This window comes from Amblyomma americanum, chromosome 3, assembly GCF_052857255.1.
Source record: "Amblyomma americanum isolate KBUSLIRL-KWMA chromosome 3, ASM5285725v1, whole genome shotgun sequence".
In the NCBI taxonomy this organism is placed as follows: domain Eukaryota; kingdom Metazoa; phylum Arthropoda; class Arachnida; order Ixodida; family Ixodidae; genus Amblyomma; species Amblyomma americanum.
Window position 1 is genome coordinate 75,548,159 of NC_135499.1, and position 25,448 is coordinate 75,573,606.

General features: G+C 48.6%; 1 protein-coding gene across 1 annotated transcript in view; it reads left to right on the forward strand.

Annotated features, from left to right (window-relative positions):
- The first annotated feature begins 11,848 nt into the window (after positions 1 to 11,848).
- The window catches only part of LOC144123837 (phospholipid-transporting ATPase ABCA3-like), a 126,482-nt gene continuing 112,882 nt past the window's right edge, over positions 11,849 to 25,448 (forward strand). The window contains exon 1 of the mRNA XM_077656575.1: positions 11,849 to 12,149. Within this exon, the coding sequence (XP_077512701.1) occupies positions 11,849 to 12,149 (301 nt within the window). The remainder of the gene's footprint in view (positions 12,150 to 25,448) is intronic.

Below are 25,448 nucleotides of genomic sequence, written 5' to 3' on the forward strand. Positions count from 1 at the left end.
AACACGGACACCGACTGCACCTATAACCGATGGCTCAGTGACCGCTTCCATTCCTCGGGCTCCGTAGTCATCCGCGTAAGGACCATAGTTAAGAAAGTGAAAACATCACCCCGGACTTCATCGACTCGCACAGAAATTACTGCTATTCGTGTCGCCATTGAGAATATCAGCGAAGAAACACCCCGCAATGGTCTGTTTTCACTGATTCAAAGGCAGCCTTCCAAGCGTTACAATCTGCTCTTCGTCATGGGTCCCATGAACAACTTGTCGCCGAAACCGAGAGCTCCAACACGCAGTCATGAACAAAGGGCCCGATATTGTTTTACGAATGGCTGCCAGGACACAGCGGCATCGCAGGCAAACACCACGCGGACGAGGCTGCGCGAACTGCTCACCATGAGGGTGATTGTGTGTCCATCCCCATCTCGAGAGCCGACACAGCGGATAGGCTTAGACCACTGTCGCGGGACATCACGCTTGCCGCGTGGAATTCAGGCCACAAGATCTGAAGCTTCGGCTTCCATCCGGCCTACCCCGACGTGAAGCAACTTTGTTGTGTCGCCTGTGGCTTGGTGTAGCTTTCCCCAAGCACTACTCCGTCTTAATAGGTATGGCTGACAGCCTTGCATGTGTCATCTGCGGGTGTGATGAGACAATAGCGCACATTCTTTGTGAATGCCCTGCCTACAACGCCGAAATACAGTCTCTCTGCCGTGCACTGGAGGAGCTAGACCTGCGCCCACTGACGTAAACGAAGATTCTCGGCCACTGCCCGCGGCGGTCGTCGGCGGTGAAGGCCTCCAAGGCACTGCTCCCCTTTTTGAAGACTTGTGGCCTCCACGATAGGCTGTGATCTAAATGAACGCTGTGACATTACATAGTGACTTTAATTTCCTGCAAATATCTTTTCTCCATCATCCCTTTCTCCCCTCACCCCTTTCCCCCCTTCCAAAGTAGCAAACCGTCTATTCGTCTGGTTTACCTCCCTGCTTTTCCTCCTCCTCCTCCTCCTCCTCACACTGATCAAAATCGCGCTTCGTGGGCATTTTTCTCAGAACGCCTCGTCCTCGCGATTAACTATTGCACCGCTTGACTGGGGATGAGCAGTTAAACCCCTGGCGGCGGATCCACAGAAGGATGAATGGCCGTGGCAAATCAATATGTCCCCAAAACAAAAACAGAAATTTCTACGTGCCTTTCGTCCTGATTTCTTAGAGGCTAATGAATGAGGACTGCTGCTTTATAGCACCCGGTCAATTCTGGCCAAAGCCTTTGAGGATTACACACGAGCACCCGTGTATGTGCTAACAATTATTGATAAATTAATAGAAGGCGGCAAGCGCGAAACATTTTATTTTTCTTTGCATCCAGAGCCATTTATTGTAGTTTAAACGGTCCTCTGTGTAATTCATACATGTGCATTCATGGCAAACATTTGTGGGATATGAATTCTAAAAACAAATATTACTGCATTGCTTCTATAAGTAGTGAAATCGCTTTAGTGGTAGCACGCACGACACCTGATGCTTCTATAAAATTTGTTGACTTGCTTTCCGCGAACGCGCAGTAATACAGTTTGGCAGCAAATCCGCACCTGCCAAACTATTGTCCATGACCCTACAGTTATTCTTGTGCAGGCGCGTGCGGTCTTAGGAGGAGGCCGGGGGTACCCCTTCGTCGTCGTCTGCCGCTGTGCGCGGATCGCCTGTCATGCTGTTCGAGAACTGTCTTCTATTTAGAGCAGCTCGGGCTGACAAGTTTGAATGCTTGTTTCTGCGAAGAAATAAAATGGATGCGGCAGCACATCGCACTACACCAGAAGCTTGTGCAATTGGAAAAAGCATCCAGCTGTCCGAGAGCCTAGTCGACGTCGGGCAGAGTACGACATTAAACCAGGCAGTTTTAGTGACGTTTAAAAGGATATTAGTCTCCAAATGACGTTTCTCACTTTTTTAAGTCGTTTTTAAAAAGTATTGATCAGTTGCTTCCGAACGGTCGGGTAATGATAACAAAGAGGCGACCCCATCGTTGTAGTGTGAAATAAAAAAACTACTGCAAATATGTTTTTTGCATATAATTTTTGGGCCCCCATTTCAGCCAGAAACCCCAACAGCGACAGCAGCGCCAGCGCTTCTTGGCTACATTCGAGATCGATGTTGACCAAGTCTATTCCAGGCTGCGTGCAACGGCGGCAATCAAATCAATTTTAGTGACATTGCCGTCCATAAGGTTTTGACTGCGGTTGCACAAGCGTACAAGAGTACAGCCTCGGAGAAACCATAGGCCTCAATGGGACTACCGTAGAAGAAGCGACACGAGAGGGTACGAACTGCACAAAAAGTAGTGTTGAAAACATTTGAATTGGAACTAAAAGGGTTGGCCGGTATAATACCATACAGCATTTCCTTTAATATAATAGACAAGGCCTACTACGGGTTAGCATGAAATGTTTCGTTTTCTAACAAGCGTTCTTCTAGACGTGTGTCGAGCTGTTTTCTTCTTCGCCGTCAATAGATTACGAGCAGATGTTTCCCTGAAAACGGCCAGATGCCCGCCGCGTGGTATACGTTCCCCGCGTGCAGAAGAAGAAGACTAACGGGCCTGCTGGACTCGCGGTGTTCTCGGTGAGCCTTGTGCTAATTTTTCACATATTATTTTCTACTTCTCATGCTACTCAAGGCTGGACGGAAGCTGTTATCAGGTTGCCTTCTCCCTAGGGCGCCTGGTCCTATCACATTAGAAGGCATAGCCTGGGTAAAGAATAGGGTGTATGGAAGAGGTACGTTTACAATCCGCTCTGGGCGCTAGGTGATGCTTGCGGCGGGCCTGTTGGTTATAAAATAGCTTACGGCTATGTGAGGTGTTCCGACTAATTTGTTTTGCACTCGGGCAAATCTAGATAGATAATTCCGAAGTATGGCGGAGATAGCATTCGGCCTCCCAGTGTTATGTTCATACATAGCTATCCAGACGCAAGGCTACAGCTTTCAAAGAGAACACGGGGAAAGCGATCCTGTTCTCAAACATTCGGCCCAAATTCCCCTAGCCTCTTATTGGCAGGCGGCTTGCCATATCATATGATAGAGAGGAAACTTCTTAAACACAAAGCTAACGTAACCAGCGCGATAGAGTAGATGTTTTAAAATTCTTTAGCGCCGAATCGCTTCCTCGAAGCTGCAGTTTGTGCAGCTGCTTTTTGGGATGCTCTGATAGAGGTTATGTACGGCATGTGGAGAACAAATAAGTAATTTTTAACAGAGGGTCGATTATACAGTCTTGCAGAAAAAGAAAAAAAAAACAACCAGCCACAAACTCTAGAGGACTGGGCAATGTGAAACTCTTGGAATGCGCCGCACTGTCGTACTAGATACGGATCGCACAAGCACTTTGGTCTTGCAACAAATGAAAATCAATTACATTACCGTCGCTGTGTCCGTCTTTTCCTGGGATATCTTGCCGAGAATACATGCGTCACAATTTATCTGCGAAGGGCGCCACGAAAAACGACAAGTCAAATAAGTATCGATTAGTAGGTACGGCGGATGTCGTGTCTGCGCTACCATTGTGAGCCTTTTAAGACAACTCTCCGATTATAGTGTATACGCCTTGTGCAGTTTCGTGCGTCTTATTCCATTAAATCATGACGTAAATCAAACGAAATAATGGAATACCGATTCAGTGCACCGTTGGTGCCTCGCTGCGGTCGCTGCCGCTTAAAAACATGGTCAAATATTTTTGAGTTGTATTTATGAAGATCCGGTCATACGTACATGAACTATCAGTGGCTGTTCGAGTGATAATATTGCCCTGACCAGAAAAACCTCCATAATAAAATGACTCCCCATAAGCATTCTACATTTTGTTTTGCTTTTACTAGCCTTCTCATTTGCGTTTCAGTGGACTTAATGTCAGGCATTACCTTTCCTTTTTCATTGGTATTAAAACTTTGAAAGCTGACTGTTTCTAGATCCCGGCAGATGCAGCCTTCAGGACCCATCGCCCTCTTTTTCAAGCAATAAAGATGTGAATAGTACTTCCAAAGCAAAAAACAGCGACAAAGAATGCTGCTCTTAGAAGGAATCTATTACCTAAAAAGCCACTAACGTCGCGTAACCAACAGAAGTCGCTAATGATGTGTGCGTCCACTTGCAGCAAGTTGCAGCCTCCCTGAAATGATTTGCTGAACTGTAGCCGAATAAAGGCAGAAAGCGATACTTGAACAATTCCCCAGCCAAATTCTTGTCTTGTTTGGGCGTTATAACCGTAGCTACGAAGTATTTCCACCATTCAAAGGAAAGAAGTCGCCTCGCAACGAATTATGAACTGGAAAAAACTGCTTCCGGCCTGTAACACGCCATCAAAAAAAAAGCTGAGCTGGGTTGGGCTTGTGCACATTTCTGAGAAGGAGTATGAGTAAAGGTTTGCCCGTGGTGTTGGTCCGGTGATTTCCAGAAACTTGATGCACCGCTTGAAGGCTCCTCGATGATACGACTTGCAAACGAAGCGATTTAGTGAGAAACGAACTTTTATACAGGCTATTTACAGATGGGTAGAAACAAAAGTCAGTATACGGCCACAACTATCCGCGGCCGGCCTAGCCAACCGCCTGCATAGAGGTGAGGGGCACCGCGTCCCGACAGTCAAACTGGCGCGTCTAGCACCAGCTCTCAACGGTCACTTCCTCCGCACTCGGCCATCCCGAGCGCCGCCAGCTAGGAGTAGCTAGAGCCAAAAAACACCCGGGAGCGGCTCCCTTCGCGGGTACACACCGAAGATTCCCGCGCCCCTGTCCACACGTAAAAATAAACTGCTAACTGCGGCTCATCAGTTTTGGCGAATAGGAAAGCTCAGAACTGATGTCAGCGTTTTCCCTTACCCCCGAGTTCCTCCCTAGGTGGTCTCGCAATTCTTCACCAAGGGGACAGGGGTCCAAGGTCGAGGCCGGCAGATAGCCCCGCCGTCCGGAGCGGCGAAGGAAACCCTAGGTCACTGCCCTCTCGCGGAATATTCGCAACACATGTACAAAAAGATGCGACAGGGCGCCGAACCCTACATTTTCCCCCAAGACTCGGGTAATCTATTCAGAGGTAAGCCGAGGCAACAAACAACAAAAAGGGTTCGGCAAGTGCAGGTTGAGTACCTCTGCACGAGCAAGCAACCAGAGCCTGCGAGCCCGCATGCTGCGACCCTTCGTCACACACTCACCCCCATCCCGAGGACAATGCTAATGACAATGTTAATGACAATGCTAATGCCAATGATAATGACGGTGCCAATGACAAATACTCTCAATCTTGTAACTGAGACAGCACATCATTCTCGGGGCACTCAAACATCTGTAATATGCAAAGACAGTTCCGAGCAGTTTATATCACACTGTCCGTAATCACTGAAGCACGCAAAGTAAAATCAGCATAACTGCCGCACAAGAACATTCGGTCATGTCCATGTCTGTAGTCCCTGAACACTGAGTCCTGCCAACTCTGCATCCCCCACACCCACCAACTGCATCCGCGCTTAATCGAGCCTTTTGTTTCATCTCGAGACGTGCTACCAAGGCTAGCCGTGTTGCGTACCTACCCACGGGTCCTTGTTGGGACATGGCGAGGCCTGTTAAAGGTGGAGTGGGCATGTCCAACGCAGCCTACGATTCAGCGGCGTCCTCCCGGGTCGAACACTCGCACCCGCCGTCTACGACCGAATATCGGTGCGGCACAGGCGGTCAGCGCCGTGACATTCTGCTTGCGCTGCTGTCTATCCACCTTAAGACCCTCTTTGGCGGTCAGCGCACTCAGACCACGCGCCTTCACTATGGACAGAGCCATGTTTTCTGAGGCCTTCATGCTTTGCGTGCTCAACTGCTGTAGCGTCTTTGCGCTGGACGCCAGTCCCTCGGGCTGCATAGGCAAAGGCACGCCAAGATCTTGCCGTGATTTGGCGTGCGTCGCAAACGTTTGACGTGCTTCCGTGCTCTGTTCACGGTAAAGGACGCAGACACTGTCCACACCAGCTGATCTGCCGTATGGCAATCTCTCCACGGTAGCATTGCTTGTACCCGTGTCCGCTGTCTCAGAATCAGCTCTAGTCAGCTGCGACACCTGCGACACCTGCGCCTCAAGCGACGCCGCTACCGCTGAGCTCGATGTTTCATCCGCTTCATTGGTGGAACACCCCCGACGCACCGCTTCAATGTCGATGCGCAAAGAAAGTTCACACTGGACGCCTGTGCCTGGCGAGCCGCCCTTTTCCTCATGCTCATGAGGTTCAGCGCAAATATCCGTCACGCCCACACGTGCGTCGCCTATCGGATGGGTTTTATCGACCTTCTCCTCCACGGGGCTCATCTCCAAGCCAGCTGGTAGGAACCGCTGTTCTCTTTCAACCTGGATTGCTGACTGAGCAGCATCCGGCACTCCGCGCCAGCAATCTCTACATTGTTTGCCGGGACTTGCGCTTCGCTCGAAGCGCTTTCGATCCCTACCGGCTTCAAGCTCCAGCAACTAACCACCTCTTCTATTACACTGCTCAGCGATTCGTTGCCATCTCCTCTACCCGGAGGGGGGGATCGGCTCTGAGCTCGCTCCAGCGGTACCACCTCCTGCTGCGCACTTCGCTCTTTCTGGAGAGATTCTTTTATCTCCTTGTAACCTTGTTTGGCTATCGCTAGTATGCGCTCAAGAGATTCCAGGCTGACATCGTCCAGCTTATTTTCGAGGTAACTACCTCGCCCGGACCATAAGGCGAACCTGGCATAATGCCCACTCGAACACCTGAATGCGGCAGCGATCTCTACATTGTTTGCCGGGACTTGCGCGTCGCTCAAAGCGCTTTCGAACCCTACCGGCTTCAAGCTGCAGCAACCTACCACATCCTCTGTTACACTGCTCAGCGATTCGTTGCCGTCTCCTCTACCCGGAGGGGATGATCGTCTCTGAGCTCGCTCTAGCGGTACCACCTCCTGCTGCGCACTTCGCTCTTTCTAGAGAGATTCTTTCATCTCCTTGTACTCTTGTTTGGCTATCGCTAGTTCGCGCTCGAGGGATTCCAGGCTGACATCGTCCAGCCTGGACCATAAGGCGCGCCCGGCATATTGCCCACTCGAACACCTGAATGCGGCCATCACACCCGTTGCTTCCTAACCCTGCGGCTCGAGCGCTACGGAGGCAAGCAAATGGGAAGGGGGACTCGCTCTGCCGTCGCGTCGCTGCCCATGACTCTGGCGACCTCTGCGAACCTCTCAGTCAGACGCCGCCTTGTCCTTTCCCACGGCTGCAGTATTCTCTTCCTCGGAGGCCTCTTGTTGCCTCCTCGTTGGTCCGCAGATTTGCACCAGTCTTCGTCCACGACACTGCTCAGCTGGCGTCCCCTCTTCGACTCCAACAGCTCCACAGGCTTCGCACCAGGATGTCGCCTCTCTTCGCTCCCAACAGCCTCCGAAGTCCGTCACCAGGAGCTCGCTTACTTGTCGCGATGATCAGCCGCAGCTGCGGGGCCTCTCACCAAGGTGTCGCCCTCCGCTGGCGTCCCATAGCGCCCGTGTCCGCTCTGCAGAAAGCCGTGTCCGCTTGAATCTTCCAACTGCCGCCGTTGATCAGGGATACCACTCTGTGTCTGTTGAAGGCCTTGGCTTCGGCGTTTCACGCCCGATGCGGTTCGCACCTTCGTACCCCCGTAGCCTGTCGTCCTTTCGGTATCTCGCCTTGGATGCCGAACTTCGTCGTTCTCTCCGTGGATGTCTTCGTCCGTTCCTCGGGGCCGCTGCAGAGCACCAGTACTGTCGACTGCGCCAGTAAAGGTTTGCCGGTGGTGTTGGTCCGGTGATTTTCAAAAACTGGATTCACCGTTTGAAGTCTCCTCGATGATATGATTTGGCAGGCAAAGCGATTTAGTGAGAAACGAACTTTTATACAGGCTATTTACAGATGGGTACAAACTAAAGTCAGTATACGGCCACAACTATCCGCGGCCGGCCTAGCCGACCGCCTGCACAGAGGCAAGGGACAGCGCTTCCCGACAGTCAAACTGGCGCGCCTTGCACCAGCTCTCGACGGTCACTCCTTCCGCACTCGGCCAGCCGTAGCGCCGCCAGCTAGTAGTAGCTAGAGCCAAAAAACACACGGGTGCGGCTCCTTTCGCGGGTACACCCCGAAGATGCCCGCGCCCCTTTCCACACGTAAAAATAAACTGCTAACTGCCGCTCATTAGTTTTGACGAATAGGAAAGCTCAGAACTGATGTCAGCGTTTTTCCTTACCCCCGAGTTCCTCCCTAGGTGGTCTCGCAATCCTTCACCAACGGGACAGGGGTCCAAGGTCGAGGCCGGCAGATAGCCCCGCCGTCCGTAGCGGCGAAGGAAACCGCAAGGACGAATGGGGAGACTAACCAAAAAGGCATGAGTCCCGTTCTAATGGCGTGTACCAAAGCAAAACAAAATAAAACAAAACCGGACGCGCAGCCTAGGTCACTGCCCTCTCGCGGAATATTCGCAATACATGTACAAAAAGATGCGACAGCGCGCCGAACCCTACAGTATGGCTGACTCAAACGGTTGGTCTTGAATATATCTTTGTGGATGTTCGCGCATTTATTAGGAGGCAAAATCTTGCTTTTGTCGGTTCTTTTTTCAAAAGTGTTCATCTCGTCTTCCTCTCGACGCACCTGGAGCGCATACAGTGAAGCACTCTCTCTCTCTCTCTTCTACAGAGGCTGCCTTTGAAGGTAGTCGCTCTGCTGACAATGGCAACATGGTTTGTGTGTCATTCATAGTTAGAATGAGTACGCTGAAGTGGTATGTGGTATCCTTGCACTTTCTGGATTGAAAACGCAAATGGCGACTGCCACCCGCCTCTGGAGCTCAGTGGCCTCGGCGATAGGCTGCTGCACCGCAAGTCCCTGGTTCGATCCCATCCCCGACGGCCGTTTTTCTATGAAGGCAGAATACAAATCGTTGACGTGCTGCGGGATGTCAGCGCATGTTAATGAACACCCAGTGATCCGAATTAATCCGGAGCTCTCCCCTGCGGCATCCTCATACCCATGTTTCGCTTCGGGACGTCAATCTCCTTAATTTACAATTACTTCTGTCTCGCTTCCTTCTTTCAAGCCCTCTTTCATCTCTTCCCTCACGACGCAGTTTGGGTGCCCATGATGAAGTGAGATACTCACCACGCCCTTTGTTTCCTGGAAACAATTGTTTTTTTCATTGGTCTTGTCTATTTGTCGCCCCTTTCTGCAGTTGCTCTGGTGCTGGCCGCCAATGTAATGTCAGAGATCCTAAGTACCACTTAGACGTTTTAATTTTGCCCACTTCCGTTGGTAAGCGCAATTTTTTTTCCTTTTCCACCATAAATAGCCACATGCCGTGATGCGCATCTGCCGCTGCAGGTTTCTACGCAGTGATGAGGCGCAGTCATTGCCATTTCCCCTACATGACCCTTATCTTGTGTGCGACAAACAGCAACGGAGGCGTGACATGAATTCATAGGTTGTAAACTGAAACTATTATGTACATATTCCTTCCGGCTTTCTTTTGTCCTTTGCTAATGTATAAGGAACGCAAACTCTTCAGATTTATTTCTTAGGGGAACTGTCGCCGCTACCGAGGAACTAGCGCAGGGACAGCGGTGGTCGTTTCACGGCGACATTCTGTAGGACACTGCTCTGAAAAACCTCCTGACGTTAATGAAAATGTACCGCAGTGGTGACTTCGTTGTTTTAGCACCTGCGTCGCATGCGAAATGTGATAGGATAGGGACAAGCTTTCTACTGGCCTGGAGCTTGGCTTATCTGGGCGGAAATGCTTGCGACAATAGGTCTTTGATCGCCTCTTTGCGTAGATGAAAAATACCTTGCACTATAACACGTTCGCCACAGCTGCTTTTGAGCCATAAAAGTCATCATCATCAAACAATGTAAAAAAACATTCTTCGAGAGCCTGAGGCGTCAAAAACGCAGCGACATATCTGATGCAGTGTGCAAGCTTTGCGATCGCATGTCTCCACACTTGCTGTGAAATCCGCCTCGACTGGACATACTAGTAAAGAAGAGATACACATTTTACAGCAATATTCTACAAATGCTAACGTTATCTTTTTGTTTTTTTTTTTAGCAACGACTACCTTACAGTAACACAGTGTAGCAGTATACCAGCGCTGGTTCAGCATTGCAGGCAAATCATTGAGTTTTTTGCGTACAAGCGTAAGGCACTGCATACCAGAACTCAAAGCACTGCTGAAACACACTCGCGTCTTTGGACATTAAGGCAAAGCACAACAAACACTTCTTTACTCTCTCTAGTTTACGTATAATTTCACTGCCGCATTCCAGCTGTTGACATTTTGTCCACTCATTGTTCGATTAGTTTATGCCGGGGACGTATTCTCTATTTACGTTATGGAAATGTACCGCAGTTGTCACCTCGTATGGTGGGTTTGAACGGTCTAATTACGATATTAAGTGGGAATTATCCTGGGTTGGAACATACGAATACGCTGAATCGGCACATGTGCTTTGGGGACGCCTTAGTGGCCTGCTCGTGAATAATTTCGGACCACTCTTCAGCGTGCACTGACATCGAACAGCTCATGGCGATGCAATTGAGTTTCTTACCAGCTGTCCTGAAGGGTAATAGAAAAAAGTTCCTCCGAGGGATTTCTTCTTCGTAGACGGCACCCGTAATGATTATGCGAACATGCACGTCTGTGTGCGAGACGCCATTGCGGAACAGAATGCTTTCGTTTGCTGCAATGCACCTTGTAGTTCTGTACATGTATGTACAGTACTCACGGATTGAAATAGGACATTCGGAGCGCGTGGCCGTCGCTTCATGGAGCGCCGCCCGTAGACGCTCATGGAACCAATGTGGTGCATTGTGGTATGGCGCGAGAGGGAGAACATCTACAAAGCAGAATTGTTCCTTCCAGTAGCCAATGAGCCGGCCTGTGGTTTACCACATGCCTGCGTGGCACTGCAAGGCTAGCGCTCCGAATGTCCTATTTCAATCCGTGAGTACTGCACATGTGTGCGCCATGTATATGCAGTCGTACATACATACATGGCGCGCTCTTTTGTGCATTTATGACAACCACCGGTGGCCGGTGGCCCAGTACAGCTTCTAAAGACATAAGAACTTAAAGAAGGTCCATGGGAATTTTCAAGCATAACAAGTTAAACCCTAGGCCACTCGCAAATGACACAAGTGTATTCTCTGGTGCGCCGTTTGAGCACTTTAGAGAGGTGGGTGCAGGGGCATACGAGAAAAAGCGCATGACTACAGTACAGAACATAACACGGTTTTCCTGGCGGAGTCGTGCTCAAAGTATATACTGAGGAGCCATTTCACTACATCTCGAAAAAAAAGAGATAAAATTCACCAGTCGCGCCTCATCGCTGGCCATGATGCAGGTAGCTAGCAGCGCGTCGAAACATTAGGCACGGTCATGCACAATGCGACTGCAGTCGCCATCGCACAATAGCCTTACAAGGGTGGTGCATCGCAATCTTCGCTACGGTACATCACTGTGCTGGCTGCTGCACTGCTGGCTGCTGTACTGCGCTTTCGTGCGTTGTGTACAGGCGCACCGGCGGGTATATTTCCGCCATTTGGGTCCTGCATGGAATCATCAGTTTCTCTTGCATTCGCCCTCTGTCTTTTCATAATGCATGCACGAACTGTTTCCCGCAGTATCGGGCCGTCCCTCATACCCATCTTAAATAAAAATGAAGCTGCCTTACAAAAAAAAAAACATTTCATAGAGTAGCTCTTCGAGTGGAGCTCGAGTGTTGACCTTAACTGTTTACCGCAGAAGCGCTGACGTGCTGTCAGAAGAGTCTCCGGACATTCATGCCAAATGGGGCTGGCGAAGGTGTTGTGCGTGGTGCGGCGCCACTTGGTGCTGCAGTCGCTGCGGCGCCACTTCCCCTCCACGGCCCTCGAGGTGATGAGCGTGGTGATGCTAGCCTACTACGTCGTGCCTAGCAGTGCGCCGGCCAAGGCCGCCCTGCGAGACAAGGCGCAGGCAAGTCCCATCATAGGCGACGCAGCCCCCGCCTACCATCTGACATCGAAGAAGCAGAGCGTCGTGTATGGACCTAGGAACGCTACTATCGATACCCTCGTCGAGGCCGCCTTCCAGACCTTCATTGGAAACAGTAAGCCGCCTGCTTCCTCCCCTCTCCCCAAATCGCAGAAAATCGATAATAGCCCCTCCTAGCGTGAGGTTCGAGACGATAGCAGTTAGTAGCAATTTCCCCACGGATCTTGACATGCCATATTATGCCCTTGGCAGAGACACGTCGTATGACGTGTCGTGTCGTTAGATGTATGAACAAATATAATGGCAGGTACTAAAGTGCTCAATATGAATTGCAAAATAAATACAGGAAACCAACTCAGCTTTGCGTTTTCATCCCGATCAATTTTAAACAAAAGCATTTTTGAACAGGAGTCAGTTTATTATTTTTTGTAAGATTTCGCTATAACAATCAATATATCCGCAGACCGCCGGTAGGCAGGTTTTTAAATTTTTATATTAGGGCACAGGGTAAGCCCTATACTACCCATGCATTTTAGGCCATGTTGAGGTACATGTTTCTCACTAACTAATAACAGTAGCCTAATAATACATATATCATTGTTTGCCAAATTTTGTGCTCTTTTCACTGAACTAGAATATTTGAAATGTGTTGAAAATTCGATTTTTAATAAATTTTTTTCCGGTAGTACACAAATCTGGCCTTTCTTTGCGCATTTCAAAATTCATAACAGAATAACTGCTCAGTGAAATTGCTTAATTCTAGTTCAGTAGTTGGCAACACTTATGTAGATGATTGAAAAAAAAAAATCAGCCGTCTGTCTTGAAAGGCATTGGAAATAATGGTACCTTTGTAAGAAAAAAACACTGTTTTGAGATAATAGAGCGTAAAGAGAAAAAAGATGTGAAAAACCATTTTTTAGTCGCAGAAACGCCTCCATAGTAATTGTTTTAGTAGCCCCCTGCTTCGTAGTCACTGTCGCCGTCATTGTTTCGCTTTTCGGCTTGTCGTTTTGACTGTCGGGCCTCTTTTGTAAGCTGTCGTGTTGCTCGGTCCGCAAAGTACATGCGCTTATGGTCAGCTTCCCTCAGCCACTTGATGGTGTTGCTCCCTGGGTTCAATCCACACGCCTTCAAAACGTTGGCCCGTGCGATGCTACCATCATTAAATGAAAGAACAGCATCCAGTGTTGCCATCCGTAGGGTCCGAAGCCTAACAAACACATTCTTTGGCGCGCGTTCCCAAACAACATGGTTGAACGACTCATTTGCATTTTGAGTTCGCCCATGCAGGCACTTCTCTAGGAGCTCAGCCTTCGATAGCTCCCTATAAATGGGTTTGATAGCCTCCAAGACAGATGCAGGCAAACTCTCCTTGTGGAAAAATGGCTTGCCCTCTGACTGACTTCTGTTGAAGGCACACCACGTATCAGGTCCCTTTGGGCAAAGTCCATGGCATGGGTCATCGTCTGTGGCCGATAAGTGGAAGAAGGTTGCCCAAACGGCCTTTCGCATTTCATCCAGGTTTCCTACATTTCTTCTGATGGCCAAACCATAGTACGTCTGGAGCTTGTCTATTACTGCATCAGTCAGTCGGCCTCGGCCCGAGAGGCTCTTTCCATCAGAGAGTTTTCCTGCTTTGTTTCCTTTTTTTTAGCCTTCGTAACCTTGTGCCCATCCTTTTTTGCACGTGCCCTATGCACTCAACCTTGGATATTTCAACGGAATCACCATATGGCATTTGTGCCTTCGCAGCCATAAAAGCCTTGCTGTCACCATCCCCAAGGTATTTGACGTATTGAACGCCGTGAAGCTCCTCACTCCTGCCGAAAATTTTCAGTGCTCCTGCGACTTCCATTCCACCGCTGGTGCCTTGGTAGTTGCTTTGGCACACCTCTCTATGAAGGGGGTCACTGTTTGTACCCTTGATGCTGCACTTTGGACAACGTTTAGACAAAACCTCCACATCCAGCACTTTCCCAGAGTCTACACTGGTCGCAGAGACTATGCCGTTATTGGAAGTATGGCCTCGCTTCTGCCAGCTTCCATCAAGAGCAACTGCGATGTCTTTATCCCCCTCACTCAGCTGCACAGCTTCGTCAGCTGCCCTTTTCATCGACTCCTGAGCAGCAGCTTCGATGTGACCTAGAAGCTCTTGATTGTATTTCGCAAACTTTGTCGGCGGCTTAGGAAGGTTTAGCATAGCACAGAGTATATTTCCTGCAGCCATTCCCTTACCAATGGACCTCAAGGCATACACTAACCTGAGGTTGGCTTCATAGAGGCCAGAAGTAGTTTTCTTCGACGTCTCAAATCGTTGTGCGGCACTACACACTTCACAGTTCAAACTGTAAACGCTTGCAACACCTACCCGTTTTGTCAGAATTTCGATGAGCTCAACACTTCCACCGCACTCTCTGCACACGCAAATCTGTGTAATTGCGGCACAAATGCCGTCCATGTCCATTAAGGCATATTGGCTGCTGCTCTGTAGCACATCCTCTTCCTGGAAGCACAGAGAAAATCTTGAAAGCTTCGATGTCGAGGAGCTGGCGCGTTCGGCGTTCGGGATCTCATTCGGTCGTGGACATCCTTTTGCTTTTTCACGATGAGTGTAGCGGTTGCCGTGAAATTCACGCCTGACGAAGGCCTTCTTTGCCCTGGGCATCTCAACTTATCAGTAGCAACCAACACCGGCACAATTTACAATACTGATCGAAATGGATAGCACTCGGACGCAGCTGCATGAAGGTTGCAGAAACGTGGAAAAAACGTGCAAAGCGTCTCAGGATTGTCTTGGCTAAAAAAGAGGAGCTGTACAATAGTTGCCAGACAATTTTTTATATGTAGCTGATTTTAGACAAGTTTTAAACTCAGGTGGTGGACTTTTTGGTTGAAAAAATTGACGTTAATCCTGAAAGGGGGCGTGGCCGCTCACTACTTGGTTTCGGAAAAAGCGTTTTTCAGCCGTAAATATGGCTTTCTGAGGAAAGTGCGATCATGGAACATGTGTAGAAAGAATTGAACTTCTGAAATTCCAAAAGAAAAAAAAAACGATTTTTTTCTAATTTTACCTTACCCTGTGCCCTTATGTTATGCGCCCGTCCCTGGCTATCTCGTCACCGTCGGCGCAACCGGTGGGTGCGTTAAAGACATCCACCAACCCAGTGGATGTCATTAACGCCCTTACCTTATATAACTGTCAACCTGGTTCGCATAAGCCTACGGGTGGCTCTGCTTGCAACAGCCGCATGCCAAAGCAGGGGGCATCACTTGACCGCTTGCTACACCTGTGTTATGAGGTCGTTGTATATTTTCGACCTCAAAATAGCCCATAAACAAACTTCCTCCACAGCTATCGGTGAATCTCGCGTTACACACCCGTAACCGTCCTGTGAGTTTTTTTTTTAATTAATCTCTTTTGCTGTCGTGAATAGTGCTCCACATTGGTTTTCCATGGCAGTCTTAAGTGCTCGAGCGGGTAATCGAAACGCTCTAAAAACAGATTTTGCTACACGTCGGAAGAATAAACCATTACCATCAATATTTCCATAATAATACCTTAGAATATTCCAATGCTCTAAATTTTTGCCCAAGCCACACAGCGCCTTAAGTTTGCTCACACTTCGAGTGTAGTTCTTTCCTGGCATCCACCTCTAAATGGATCAATTTCCAGCTGCGCGCAGCTCACGCTTCTTCGTGAGCTGAGCCGCTGCCGCATTTCGAATGGTCCGGATCATTTTAAATCTGACAGTACCTGTAAAAGAGTTGTATAATTCTCTTGCTTGCGGCTCGAAGCGTATTGTAGGAGCGCCCATGGAAGTATCCGTTATTTCATATTAAAATGAATTTTCCTCAGACAGTATAATTAAGAGCTGTTTGCACACAGACGTAAGGAGTCCCAGACGTCTGATTAGAGCGCTTTTGTGCGACAATAGTACGGTCGTTATTATCAGCATAACGTGATCGCGCAAGTGCCTTCAGTTTCCGTGTGGTTAACCCGAAGCGCATGGGTTCACCCCAACCCCCTTCCACGGAGGCTGCATTAAGACAGTAACAACAAGACGACGTCCTCTTACTGTTTGGGCCTGTTGTGCCATCTTTAGGTCGCGGTCAACGTTCGTGTTGTCTCGTTCTCTCCCCACAACATTGTTTTCCGCGCTGTTCTCCATTTGTATCTTCTTGTACCAACTAACCCGCCAACATGCCCCCCCCCCCCCCCCCCCCCGGAATTTGATGTGCGTCACACGACAGCCAGACGTAGCCGCAGGGCAGACGGGCGACGGCAGCTCAGACAGTAGAGAGCGGGGCATACAGAGGTGCTGCGCGAGGCGCCGAAGTGGTACGCTGTATACAAAAAGAATTAAAAAGGAAGTAAGATGTCCTCTAGCACATTTCCTTATGTCCTATTTCTGTTTAGAGGACAGGTAAGTCACGGTGAAAGCAGTGTTTTGAATGGCGCAAAAAGTCGTCGTGCAGACAGTTTCCCCTTCAGACTGCGCCAGTTGCGATCCCCTTAAGGTGGCGATGAGAGGAAACATCTTGTTGATGATGAAATCGGGGTTTCTTGATGACCCGGCGGTTCTAACTCGCAAACATTCACGTTACTTGAGGAAAAGAGAAGGTTAACTATTTATTTACAACGTAAATAAAACAAGAAGAAACGAGCAAAGAGAAAACTATTTACAACATGACTAAACCGTTGATCAGACGAATTCAGCCCTGGTTCAACCCAGAGCGCTTACTTTTAACCGCTTTGTCTCCGCCCTTAGCGGGGACAACAACCAATAAGTTTAGAAGCAACCCTCCTCACCAATCAGTGGTTAGGGAAATGAAAATAAGGTTTTCACCAACTAATCGCAGTTTGGGGAAACAATGCTCGGGGAAAAGAAAGCCAAAACTCTGCGATTCCCTCGACTAGCCAAACGTTTGGGAAAGTAGAGGTTCCAATCAAACTCACAAACAGCACAAACACGACTACCATTTCCCACGGCAACTACGGCACAACAGTTACTGCATTCCTAAAATAGTCATCTGTTTCCTCTTTCGCACAAGTGCATGCGAGACAAACGTATGCCGAAGCGATGATCACTCAGCTTCTTTACAGAAAAAAAAAGAAGACAGTAGTCAAGGGAAGGATGCAATTCATGGTTACACGATTCTACCCAGACGTATCTCCTGCATTAACGAAGTCTCGGCAACCCCTTGACGCCGCGCACATGTCGACCCCTGTACCTACCTAAGCTTCTTCAAGACGGTTTATGCCCGTTACGGCGAGAAGAACCCAAAGGCACCCGCTAATAGAAGGGGAGACAGAGATTGGACGGGTCCATTTTTTGGCGAGGCGCTGATCACAATACAGCCGCCGCCGAGTCCCCGTCGGGTGTTCCTCTGATGCTAAGGGACTCCGCCGGTGCGGCATTCCTCGCGAGCACAAGACCGACTGGCACCACGGAAAGTTAATCGAACTTCACACATCCCAACCAAGAATGTCACGCGGACACTTGCTGTCAGTGTGACATAAAAGGTCGGCCACAGTTTCCCAGGACAACAAGACTGCACGCACACGCACATGTATGCTCGGCTGTTCAATCAGTCCACAAACACGCACACACGCGCGCACATTGAGGTTAGTTCAATCCGCACACAGGGGGTAGAAAACCAATCTGCAGATTCCGACATCCACCATGCCATATGAGTGCACCAAACTGACAGAAACAAATTCTAGCCACCTACATCTCGAAACAGAAGTTCATGTTTCTTTTTAGCTTTTTTCACAAGGTTGGACGAAAATTCCGAATCATCCGGCACAACGCCGGTTGCAAAGGCTGCCGCCGTAATCGAATCAATAGAGTTCACCGGCTCCCGTCGGGCTACGAAGATTGCTGCTGCAGTCGCGTCTGCATACCCCCTTACTTTTAATTCTACCGTGGGGTCAGGCCTGTCATCGGCAACTTGATCTGCAGTTTGACATCCAGTTTCAGGCTGCGCTAGCTGTTTCTAGTGTTGGCGGCCAGCGTTCTCCTCAAACAAAAGCATGCCCTCATTCATTATCTTTTTACGAAAACCTACGCCGCCTTGCTTCCACACTTCCAATAATTAGGCGTCGTGCCACATGCGAAAAACTAAAGCGATGCAAATAGTATCTGAATCCCTTGGTTCCCTAACTGCTGCCCAACTCGTTGAAGTGTCCCTGTTAGCGCCGAATCTGCTGCAGAAACTTTTGCACCTTCCGGATCTGCCTGAACCTCTGTCGGTGTGTCAGGTTTGTCTCGGAGAGCTCAGTGAGGAATTTTGAGATGCTTTTCGAAAATAGCTCTCTCATTTTCTTCATGTGCTGCTCGCTTTCTGGCTGCTCTGGCAGCGACTGCGCTTCATGTGTTACAAGCTGCCCTAAACCTTCAGCTTGATCTGCCAGTGCGCACAATGTCGGCACTGGCTGGCTAAGCGCCTCATATTTTGCAGCTAGCTTTCCATCGCCAGGAATTAGTGTTCGCGATATAAGAACCTGCTCTTTATCGAGCGTTACTGCTGCCTCAGACTTAGCGCCAACCTGCTCTGGCACAATGCTGAACTCTTGATCACGAGCAATACACTCGTGTGCCTCCTGGGCGTGCTATGTCTTCGCTTGCTCTGACAGCAGGTGCTTCACACGCGTGACTAACACCCCTATGTCCTCAGTACTTTCTGGCTCGGCACACAAGGTTAGATCGGTTTCTGAAACTTGGAGAAGCACACCTTGTTTTGTTATTTCGGTCCCTGAATCCACACAGACTTCAGAACCTCTACCTTCGGTTTCCAAGCCGCCGCCTGCCGGATCGTCCACTCTATCTGGTTGAATGACCTTATGAACACTCATCTCCGACTAGAAACTTGGCTTATCAGGCGCCAATTCCATGCAGTGAAAACATTGAACGGTTGCAAGTAAGGCCTCACTATCAGCTTTCGTTCCCTGCAGCGCTGGATTAAGGGAATTGGAGGGGGGGGGGGGCTAAGGGGGCTGCAGCCCAGGGCCTCACCTCGGACAGTAGAAGAAGGGGGCCATTTATTCTAACCTGTTTTGTATATGGAACCATGGGCAACGGAACTTCGACCAATATGTATGAAGCGAGAAAACCACAACGAGCAGACGGGGCCCCCCGCCTAGTGTAACAGCATGCGTTTAGCCTGATCATTTGGGGAGAGCTTGTCGAGCTTCAAAAACAGGAATCCCCGCCATCCCGGCGGGGCCCTCTTTCTTACGAAGCGAGGTGCGTTTGCTTGGAGGAGTTTTCGTGGTTTCCTGTCACTCCGTCTGTCCAGTGCTGTCTGGAGAGGAGGGGCAAGGGCGAAACACCTAAAACATGTATTTTGGGATGGGGACCTAAATCTCCCTTGCCCCTCGTCACCACCACGCCACCCAGCACCTCCCAAAAAGTCCCACCGATGACCTTCTCATACAAAGGATGTGCTGCAGTACCGAACAGTGCCTCCCATTCGACTTTTCTTTACCGTAATGGAAATTTGGGGGGCGCAGGATGAGTCCGATAGCATGTGGTGATGCGTCTAGGCAGGAAAGAAAAGAACACGTCACACGTGCTTTTGTCCGCGCGCCGTGGGGCATGGAATGTTCACTGTTCGGGCTAGGGTTGTGGAAGAGTGAAGGGGGAAGTTGGAGAGCTGGGCACAAAGGCCTGTCTCCAGGGCCCATTCCAGCCTAGTGGCTGCGCACCTTCTCGCGCGCTCGACGGAAAAAAGTAGGTCAGACTGACCGCCGAATTTTCCAGAAAGAAGAAAAAGATGACTCAGAGGAGGCGTAGGGCACGTAACTTCGCCCGGGCAAGGACTCGCCCTCTCCCCTCAATTCTCGCGCTCGGCGTCGACGGGGCAAAAGAAAAATCAAGAAGCTCCCAGAACCGACGATTGCTGCTAGCCAATAGGAAGACGAGACCGGAACGGGAGAAGCGATTTTATAGGGAGAAGGAGGGAATTAGTCCAAGCAACTCTATGCGTATGTGAACGCCTGCTTTGGCGCTAGTAACAGACAGACGCGGCGCGCGTCTATGAAAGGAAGTTGATCGCGGGCTGCGATTCAACCCCGAGCCGCCGGTTAAGCTTGCATAAGCCCGCCCGCCCAGGAGCTCCTTGGGGACGCGCCACTCTCGGCCAGCCACGGACCATTCAGGCAGCGTGCGCCAGTCCTCGGGACGGCCCCCGTTGGACGCCTGCAGACACCTGAGGACGAAGTGCCCGGTGCTTTGAACAATTAGCATCCATTTATGCGAAAATGCTCGGTGGGAAGCATCAAAGTGATGTGTCTAAATGAAAGGCTGAGTTAGAAAGAGAAGAGCGTGAAAAGAAGCTACCAAAGATGACAAAGTACCCACTGAATATAGCTCCGCGGAGCAGTGTGATCGCTCTACCCAGTGTCCATGTCAAACTCCCAATAGTACCGACTATACTTCTGCGGAGGACTTGCCAAGTCCATCGCCACGGTTTCCTGGCAAGAAGTAAGGTTTGACTCATCTTGGTTGTCTGGATCCTGTGAAAACGGTGCCAACCTCGCTCGTCCATACTTATGAGCAACCGACGCTAACCAAGCCCTGTCCTGCTCCTCAGTCAGCAACGTCTATGCTACTCGGCCGGGCCCCTGCCACAGAGCTCCAGGTGTCCGGTCCGCCACGCCCGATTTATACTATTGCTGATCAACAAGTGTCAAACCTCCCCGATGAGCCTCCTCCTACTGACGAGCGCCAGGAAACAACACTCCAAAAACCAACTCAATTGTTTCCTGTTAGTTTCGCTTCAAATAATCATGTTCCAACCCACAAAGTGTGCCTCGAGAGGCCGAATGAGACGGCTTCTCGTTGCGGCAACAGAGAAGTACAGACACCCCCGCATCAAGAGCTACGTTGCGAGATTCTCCGAAGTGACCCTGCTAAGTGGTCGGACGTTATTACTGACAACTTTCGTAGTGTGTGCCTTAAGAAAGGGCCATTGTATTTTCAAAATCGGGCCGAAAATTTTCGGTCTTCCGAAAGGCAATACAAAACTCAGAAACTCTATATGTCACCTAATCTTTTCGTCCGAAAGGCTGTAAATAAATGGGGAGCTGTACCAGCGACACTGGTTAATGTACTCGGAGTCCAAAGGTTCCGTTTACAGTTTATTGTGCAAACTATTTTTGATTTCAAGCAACACCAGTGCTTGCACCAAGCACGGCTTTTCTGATTGCTAAAGAGCAGAAGAAAAGGTTTTCGCACGTGAAAATAGCGTCGAGCACAGGAACTGCGTGGCAGCATGGCTCGCCCGCTCTAACTCGAGCAGCACAATTCACAAGGAGCTGGTTAAGTGTCTTGTCACTCAGAACACTTACTGGATAGAGGTGTTGAAGTGCGTAGTCGTTGTAGTTAAGCTTCTAGCTGAGCGAAACCTAGCGTTTAGGGGCAGTGAGGAGATTTTTGGTTCACCGAGAAATGGCAATTATTTGGGGCTTCTTAACGGCATTGGCAAGTTTGATCTCTTTTTAGAGGAGCTCATCAAAAGGTACAGGAACAAAGGAAAAGGTCCCCCATCGCATCTGTCAAAAACCATTTGTGGTGAATTTATCGAGCCTATGGCAAAGGCTGTCAAGGAACGTCTGGTTCACGAAGTGAAACACGCAAAATATTTCTCTTTAATTGTTGTTTCGACTTCAGACCTCACTCACGTTGATCAGCTGTCAGTTATTTTACTGTACTATTTAAATGGTGAAGTGTACGAACGCTTTCCCGAATTTCTTCCAATCGAATCGCATACCGGTTTGTATCTTTTTGATACCGTAATGTCCCCCTTGACGACCAATGGCATCTCAATTGATGATTGTAGGGGCCGAGCCTATGATAATGAGAGTAATATAGCAGGAAAATACAAAGGGCTGCAATCTCAAATCAAACAACTGAACGAATTGGCAGTCTACGTTTCGTGTGCTGGTCATTTACTGAACATAGTTTTCGCGTGTAGTGTTTACAGATGCCTTGAGGCAGTCAAATTTTTCACTGTAATTCAGAGACTGTATGGGTTCTTTGCTGCCTCACCTAAGCGATGGAGGCATCTTTTGGACAGCATGGGCGGAAGTGGCCAGCAGCTTGTTTTGAAAAGTCTCTCTGAGACCAGGCGGTCAAGACACGCTGAATCATGTAAGGCTGTTCTGAAAAATATCAATGCAGTCTTGTGTTGCCTTGAAGCTATATCAAAGAACGAGGAAGAAAACGGTGACACTAAGAACGAAGCGCACTCTCTCTTCAAGAAAATGACTAAACTAGAGACTGCATTCATGGCGATTTTATGGAGTTAATTCTTGGAGCACTTTGACAAAACGAGTGCAGCACTTCAGAAATCAGGCCTAGACATTTAAACTGCTGTAGACCAGCTGAGTTCTCTAGAAGGCTTTGTCAATTCTTTGCGACCTCTCTCTGATACCTTCGCAATGAGAGCATGCGCGCTAAGTACCAGTCATTTTTATTAGGTTGAGGGCAAATGCGTCATTTTGAGTAAGCACGCGGACGGAAAGAGCGATAGTGCGCTAAAAGGTAGAAAAAAGTTTATCGTAGAGACCTACAATGTTGTACTATAGAGTCTAGGTTCTGCTTTGCGAATGCGAAAGGCTGCCTACACTGATCTCTGCGATTGGTTCGGATTCTTAAAATTGCTGACAAGTTGGGAGCGAGGCCTCTCTGACACTGCAGGCTTAGAAGTTGCTGAAAACCTACAAAAATGATTTGGAGTGAGCATTTTTCACTGAAATCGTTCCGTTTGTGAACTTTCTGCACAAATCTCTGTGCCAGGACACGAGTCCTCTGGGAATAATGAAGTTACTGCACGAAAGAAAGCTTATCGTTGTGTTTCCGAGCCTTTCTATTGCTTTGCGAATGTACTTAAGAATACCCGTGGAAAACTGTGAGACCGAACGATCGTTGTCCAAGTTGTCGCTGATAAAAAATCGCCTTCGTTCGAGCCTCCTTGACGAAAAGGTGAACTCGCTTGTTATCATTTCCATTGAAAGTGACCTCCTCCGCGATCTAACCTTCGAACAGACTATATCTGATTTCGGCAAAGCGAGGGCGCGAATGATGCCATTTTAAAAGAGGAATGTTCGCGCTATACATAAATAGTTCCAATATGTTCGTTGTGTCGCCTCCCAGCCTCCACGTTGCCAATGAAACACTGAGCAGTGTAATTCAAGATATGCAAATCTTCGTTCGTCTCTTGTTTGTTCTTCTTTTTATATTTAGCGCGCTTAAAAAGAACTGTATTTTTGATGTTTTTGATGGTTCCACGTTTATTTGGTGTCGTTCTTGCTTGTCTTACCTTTAACAAAATATTTTCAAATAATGTTTTGTAATTACAGTTGGTAATTTTCATCTGTATTCTAGGGCATTTTATGATGTTTGTATTGCCTTAAGTATTGGATATATCTATTGCATATTTATAAAGTAATGTGTATAAAGATTACTGCAGTCTTATTCTTGAATTTTAATAAAGAATGTTTTGAATACAACCATGCGTCTCCTCACGTAATTCAACTCAGTGATGCCAACAAAGCCTAGCTTCAGAAGGATCGGCCTCTGAGCTGTGTTGTCTTTTCTACATTCTTGTTCGTCTTGAGTGCACTAAACTTCTCCTTAAAGCTTAACTTTTGGTGAAAACAGAATGCTGATTAATCACAAAGTGAACATATGTGTTGGTGTTTGCAACAGCACGAGTTTCAAGCAAGTTTCGTTGTTTTCCTTATAATAATAACAATAATAAAAATCCCTTCGATCACACATCATTCTTTTAATTTGGTGGAATTGAATTGAAACATGGCATATTTCTACTAGCGTAGCAGAGGACAGCGGCGGGGGAGTCAGTATAGGGAAAGGGTGCCTCCATGGGGGCCCCAGGGCGCCCATTTTCCTTAATCCAGACCTGGTTTCCTGGATTAATTACCGCTGCATTTGTGCAAGATTGGTCTTTTCAAGCTCAATTTGGAGTTTCAAGTTCTCAATTTCAATCAGGTTCTCTGCCTCCTGCTCAACAAGCCGCATCATGCCCTCCAGATCATACCGTACGGCAGCCATCTCCGTTTTCTGTTCTTTTATAGCATTTAAACGTTACACCGACATGGTGTATTCGGGGAAAACAAAGGTCTCCTACCTCACTCGTTGCTCTCCTCTGACACGGTGATCACGTCGTCCTCAGTGACGACGACATGCTCCTCGATGCGGAGGACTTGAGCCCTCGCTCTCTCATCAGCTCGCTGACTTGAACCTCAGCAGGTTGCCGATTTTTGTCTCGTTTGACTCGGTCGCCTGGTTCTCTTTCTGAGCCGTTTTCGATGTGGACGCCTGGTCCTTTTCAGCTGCTTACTGACTAGAACCCTCGATGGCTTGTCGTTGCCCTGCTCCTTCAGTGCCTGGCTGACTTGAGCCTCCGACGTCCACACGAACACGTCCAGTAATCCTGAAGCTCGCGACGTCAGTCTTTAGACGCAGCTTCATGTTTTCTCCTTTAGGAAAAACTGCACTTTAGCTTGCCCCCCGACTTGTTCTTCTCACCTTCTGTCCAATGCCTCGAGTAGAAAGAAGTTGCGATCTAGTGTCGATTGCGCCAGTTGAGTTTTGCCTTCAGGCTGCACCAGTTGAGTTCCTGACTCGACTGCGTCAGTTGCGATCCCCTTCAGGAGGCAATGAGAGGAAACACCTTGTGAATGATGATATCGGGGTTTCTTGATGACCCCGTGGTTCTAACTCGCAAACATTCACGTTACAACATAAATGAAACAAGAGGAAACGGTCAAAGAGAAAATATTTACAACATAGGTAAACAGTTGATCAGATGAATTCAGACCTGGTTCAACCCAGAGCGCTTACATTTAACCCCTCTATCTCCGCCCTTAGCGGCGACAGCAACCAATAAGGCAACAAGAAACCCTCTTCACCAATAAGTGGTTAGGAAAAGGAAAATAAGGTTTTCGCCAAGTAATCAAAGTTTAGGGAACGAATCTTTGTCAAACAATGGTCGCGGAAAGAAAATCCAAAACTCTGGAATTTCATCAACCAGCCAAAGATTTCGGAAAGGAATGGTTGCTATCAAACACACGAAAAACACAAACACGACTACCATTTCCCACGGCACCCTCCGCACAACAGTTACTGCATTCCTAACATTGCCATCTGTTTTTTCTTGCCCACACGTGCATGCGAGACAAACATATCTCGAAGAGATGATCACCCAAGTTCTTTACAGAAACAAAAAGAATATAGCTGTCAAGGGAAGAATTCGATTCATTCTCACTCGATCCTACACACACGTATCACCTGCGTTCCCGAAGTTTCGACAACCCCTTGACGCCGCGCACATGTCGACGGCTGTACCTGCCTAAGCTTCATCGAGACGGTTTATGTCCGTGACGGCG